We start from the raw sequence: 5980 nt of genomic DNA on the forward strand, positions 1-5980 counted from the left end.
TATGGCCGGTCAGGTTATTATCAAAAGCAAGAAAAGGCCAGGTAGATGTCTGTGTTTTAGGCATCCGACGTCACAACTTGCTCGAAACCTTCTCAATTTTTTATCATAGCATCTACATGCGATAACATGACGCCCCGACAAGTTTCATGATTTTCGGACTTTGTTCGGATTTTATATGATTTAAATACACTTTTCCCGCAAGTACCTCGTCATGTTACATCAACAAGATGCTCGACATTTCATGTGAGTTCCTAGATACGGCCTCAACATACACCGAATATCATTAATATCATTTTTTGAATCACCAAATTCCATTATTTCATGCACCTGCAGTTCAAATTTGAAGTATGCAAAAAAAATTCAACGAAACGAAAAAAAAATAACAAAATATACAAAAAAAGTCAAAATTGTCCTAAATTTGAACAAGGAGTTTTAAATAATATGAGAAGACATCACAAAAAAATGGAGCAAAAAAAACAAAAAAAAAAATCTTCCCCGAGTGCCTTCCCGGGCACTCGGCAAAGAGGCCCTTTGCCGAGTGCCATGATAGGGCACTCGGGGAAGCCAGCCTCTTTGCCGAGTGTCAGGGTGCGACACTCGGCAAAGCAATTTTTTTTAGTTTTAACGGCGTGGGCGGGCTGGGCTGTCAAGTAACATTTTTCTTTGTCGAGTGCCGCTCTTCCCCAAGTGTTGCACTCGGGGAAGAGGGCATTTGCCGAGTGCCGCTCTTTACCGAGTGCTAGGCACTCTGCGGCACTCGGCAAAGCCTCTCTTCTCCGAGTGCTATTCTTCCCCAAGTGCAACACTCGGGGAAAATTGGCTTTGCCAAATACCCGATTTTTGGCACTCGGGGAAGCCTGCGACACTCGGGGAATTTTGCCTCTCCCGTAGTGCTGGAAGGGGTAGATTATCACATCTCCTAGATCCTTTCCAAGCTGAGCTAATTGCATGTTTGCAAGGGATTCAAGCTGCCATAGATATCGGTATTAGAAAAATTATTGCTGCAAATGATGCTGTGATGGTGAAATTTACGGTGGAAGCGAAGGATTGGGCTTATCGGTGCCAGGTAGAATAATCCAAGAGATCCAGGAACTTGCTAGTTTAAACTTTGTTTCTTGTATTTTTTCTGCAGTGCCTAGAGAGTGTAACAAGGCTGCCATGTATTAGCAGCTTTGGGGTGTGAGCGTGAAGAAGGGGACGTTCCATTCTTGGACCTCTTCCTGACTGTATTCGGTCGATTGTAACTGCTGAGATCGATTGTAATGTAACTGCTGAGAGTGCAGTACATGAGTAATGGAATGCATTTCCATTTAAAAAAAAACCCTCCCCTGACGATGGGACGACGCCACCACTGGATGTCGTGCACGTGCTGTCTATTTCCTCCAATCACCAAGCGACGGTATCGGTCGCGGCGGTGGTTGAATACACAGATTTTTGCCACGGCATGCACTAACCGACTCGACTGAAATCAAGGATAACCGACATTCATCAAAACCAGCTCTGTCCTCGAATTGCAATCAATCACGATCCGATTTGGACCTGGAGAGAGAAGAAGTCTTGGACGGAATAATCTGCATGCTGACATGCAAAGAGTCCTTTTTCAATTTTATTCCGATATGCAAGAGTTCTCTTGCCGTGCGTAGCACATCCTGATCTGCAATGCAACCGACCTAAAGTGATCCATATATATCGACGACGTCTTGAGGGTTCCAGGCATCGATCATCCAGAAAACCAAAAACCAAACCAAACCAAACCGCAAGGCTAGGACTAGGAGCTGTAGATTTGATTTCAGCCGGCGGCCATCTACCTTACCACCAACGCCGGCAAACATGTCGTCGGTACCGCCGCTACTGTCCGCCCCTGGCGCCGGCAAGCCGTCGCGCTCCGCTTCGGCCGTGGTCGCCAAGGCGACGAGGGGCTTCCAGGTGTTCCGCATCGACGGCTACTCGTGGACCAAGGCGCTGCCGGGCGGCGAGCGCATCACCTCGGAGCAGTTCAACGTCGGCGGCCGCTTCTGGCACATCGACTACTACCCCAACGGCACCGACGGCTCCAACGACTCCGCCGGCTCCATCGCCCTGTACCTCCGCCTGCAGAACACGTACAAGAAGGAGCGAGTGCGGGCGCAGTACAAGTTCAGCCTCCTCGACCTCGCCGGCAACGAGGCCTACGAGCTCCCCGCCGAGACGGGCATCTTCAGGTCCACCGGCCGCAACCCGCACAACCCCGGCGAGGAGTCCCCGGAGGACCCTGGGTGCGGCTACGCGGGCTTCATCACCAAGGAGGACTTGGAGAAGCGGCGCAACAGCCTCCTCAAGGAGGACTGCCTCGCCATCCGATGCGACGTCGGCGTCACGGAGGTGACGACCATGGCCGTCGGGCCAAAGAACGGGAGGCCGGCGACGATGAGAAACTACCCCGGCGGCTACGGCTACGGCTACGCTGGCGGCGCCGAGTCTCCCGACGAGGACTTGGAGGATGACGGCGGCTCGCACAAGGGCAGGCGTAGTGAGCCGGATGACAAGGAGTACATCCGCCGCTGCCTCTCTGCCCAACGCCGTAAGTAGTGACATTGGATCAGATGCAATCGAATTGGGTGTTATGTTAGGGATTGCATGCGTCCTGTTTTGATTATTTCTTAATAATAAATAATAAATTTTGTTTCTTTCCCTTGTTGTTTGGTTTCTTCATTTAAATTATTTTTGGGATTATTTTTTGCATAAATTTCTTGTTTACTCATACCTATAAATGAGTGCCTACATATAGTCAATAAATTCATGCAAGGAAGTAAAGTTCAACTAAATAACGATCAAGGTGTATATAATAAGTTAAAGAAATTCTGCCTTAAAATATTGATATATTAGAGGTTTGTTCGGATTCGAACAAATGAGCTTCACCTCATGCAAGACCTCTCTACTATTGCACTATACACTTATTTGTGAGTACTTGTAATATGTTATCTTTTTATCAACTTTTTATAATTTTGTACTCCCTCCATTTCAAATTATAAGTCATTCCAATTTTTTTGGAGAGTCGAACCATCTTAAGTTTGACCAAAACTATAGAGAAAATTACAAAGATTTATGACATCAAATCGGTATTACTATGAAAATATAATTAAGGAAGAATCTAATGATACTTATTTGGTATCATAAGTGTTATTATTTTATATTATATAAATTTGCTCACACTTGAGATGCCTTGACTCGCAAAAAAAGTTGGAAGAACTTATAATTTGGGATGGGAGAGTATTGGATATTTTGGCCACTTGTTGGTTATCATTTTTGAAATTGAAAAAATAGACAAACAATCTACATGTATCATGAATATCTCAATATTAATGTTTCTTTTGAATTCAATAGTAATGGCCATATCAGGAGGACATAACTAAGGTCTGTTTGTAACACCCTAAAATTTAACTCTTTTGAAAATAGGTGTAAAATGATTTATTTCTGAATAAACTTGTGTAAAATGATTCATTACTCATGTTTACCTGATCATATGTGTATGGGTTTGTGAATAAACTTGTTGCCACCCAATTGCTAAAAGATGACTCATCAAAAGCTAATCGCAGTTAAACCAGTGTCAGCCTTTTGAGCCTCATGAACCCCATGTTATATTTGTTGAGTACGACATGTACTTACGCTTGCTTTACTTTTTAAATCTTTGGAAAAATCCCGGATGGGTACCAGATTGCTAGAGTTTGGAGGAATTAGGCTTGTGATCAACCAGTCAATTGTCCCTGTGGATTTGGAGTCTTCGCCTGAAGATCGGAGTTGTCTTTCCGCTATCTATACTCTAAGGTTATATTCTTTACACTAAGTACGTTATATATTGAGCATTGTCTATTGATATTACCCTTATTTGTAGCTATATGTGAGATTTGACTTCCTGGGCTCACATATGGTGTGTATCTGGTTTTGTTCTTAAAACCGGGTGCTACAGAGTGGTATCGGAGTAATGCTGACTGTAGGACGCAAGCCTAGTTAGAAATTAGCCGTCTTAAGGTTTTGAAATTGCTATAAAATCCTTGTTCTATAAATCTTGATATTTTCTTCTCTACTATATCTCTATCCTTGATATTTATCTCCTCCTTGATGCTTATTTTAAAGTCTTTGTTCTCATCTTTACTTCTTGGTTTGATATGCTTTTAGAACTGTTTCTCACCACTATCTTGCGTAATCCGAAGATAAGTCTTAGGATTGTTACCCCTAATACAACAAGGACGATAGTATCGTAAGTTGAGTCAATGATTGAGTTGTGCACCTTTATTGCTTTGTTGAACTGTCATTATGCTTATGATTGTTTTAGATTTTTGTAATAATTGCAATGATCTTGTTGGGTGTCCCCATAATTTCATTTAGTTTATAGGCCTAAGGTATAAGGATCAATGAAATAAATAGTTGGGCTATGGTTTTCTTCTATTTTCCCTATCCTGTCCTTTCAGAGCAGTCTGCACTCTTTAGCTTTTATCTCTATTCTTGTACAACCAAAAACCATGAGAAAATTCTGGACAATAGAACACTTCAATATCTTTCTTTGAGCGCAAGAATCAGCCTGATAGCTATTTTGGTTATGGAGATAAGAAAATCATAAGGCGATGAATCTGTGCTGTTTGGAATCTAGAGTAGTTTCTATAGTGTACTACTTTTGTCCAAGTTAACTGCAGAATTTAGAAAAGTATTCTATAAGGAAGTTGTTGAGGATTTGATAAGCTTTCCAACGATATAAGCTACAACTTCATTGGATTAACAGAATGAGAGTTACAGCTGTTTTACGGCACTGTTGTTTTTCTGCTCGCGAGAAACTTTAGATTTCTTATTCTTGCCCCTACACGAGAGTTTCTTTGCGATGTTAGGATGACCTTATGCTAGTTAATCCATCTAGAAGAAGGTGCAAGCTATCCTGATGATCTTTTTTTAAGGGGGGTAGCCAAGTTAAAGAATTTGTAAGGTGAAGTATCCTACGTTCTAGTTTGCACAGCAGAAGCGTGGTGGTACCCAAAGATGTGAGAGAAACTTAGAGTTTCAATGATGTTTGATTAAAGATTCAAGAGAAGTTTATTCAAGATTATCAAGATTTTGGTAGAGCTACCAGAGAAGTTTTCAAGTTAGCTTGGATCGAAAGACCTCAGCTGAGTGTTGATGGAGTACAAGAAAAGATTGAAGTAAAACTTATGTATTAGCTTTGCTAGATCTAGATGAGAGCTTCATATCTACAATGATGCACCTTGTCAAAGGTGTGGGATGTGTCCTTAAACCAGAAGAAAAGTAGTGGCTGGTTCATTAGGTCCACTAATGAAGCGTGAGTTGAACTACCTAACATGCTAACTGTGGTTATCCATCGTGGAGCATGGAAGTAATATCTACTTAGAAGAAAAAGTGACATATAGGAGGTTCACAAGAATCTACAGGACATCTTCACAAAGTTGGCCTTGAGTTTGTGAAATCCTCGTTGGAATGAGCTTGTGACATCATTGTTGGATTGAAGCCTTCAAGGTTTTATGACTTGGAAAAGTGCTATCACCTGGATAAGTAAAAGTCGTAGCCAATGCCCTTAGCAATGGAGAGTCATGCTAAGAAGGTTTGGGTGACACCAAGAACTCAGAATTGTATTCCAAGTTTGAGCCACTTAACCGGAATCATGAATGATTTGAGAGTTGGTAGTAGAATCCTCTTTTGACTAAGAGATTCATAAGGTTTCATTAGAAGGTGAATATCTTAAGAAAAAGAATTGATATTATAGACTAAAAAGGAAAGGTAGCCTAGTGATTGGAGTTACCTGAGAGTTGTTCAAGGTGCCTATCAGAATATTGGAATCAGTTTGACAAGTTACTTGGAGTAAGATTTACAGGTATGCAAAGTAAAGTGGGATCCTTATCAAGACGATGGAACTACACGAGAAAGTAAAGAAGAATTCAAAGGCAGAGTATCTCTATCTCCTGGTCGACGACTTCCGAATCTCGAGGACGAGATTCAT

General features: G+C 42.0%; 1 protein-coding gene across 1 annotated transcript; it reads left to right on the forward strand.

Annotated features, from left to right (window-relative positions):
- Nucleotides 1-1705: 1705 nt before the first annotated feature.
- On the forward strand, nucleotides 1706-3798 carry LOC136472233 (BTB/POZ and MATH domain-containing protein 1-like). The gene is made up of 2 exons (XM_066469961.1): nucleotides 1706-2560; nucleotides 3694-3798. Exons 1-2 carry the CDS (start codon nucleotides 1831-1833, stop codon nucleotides 3699-3701), a joined length of 738 nt encoding a protein of 245 aa, XP_066326058.1. The 5' UTR covers nucleotides 1706-1830; the 3' UTR covers nucleotides 3702-3798.
- Nucleotides 3799-5980: the final 2182 nt, after the last annotated feature.

This window comes from Miscanthus floridulus, chromosome 8 (assembly GCF_019320115.1).
Source record: "Miscanthus floridulus cultivar M001 chromosome 8, ASM1932011v1, whole genome shotgun sequence".
NCBI classification, from domain to species: Eukaryota; Viridiplantae; Streptophyta; class Magnoliopsida; order Poales; family Poaceae; genus Miscanthus; species Miscanthus floridulus.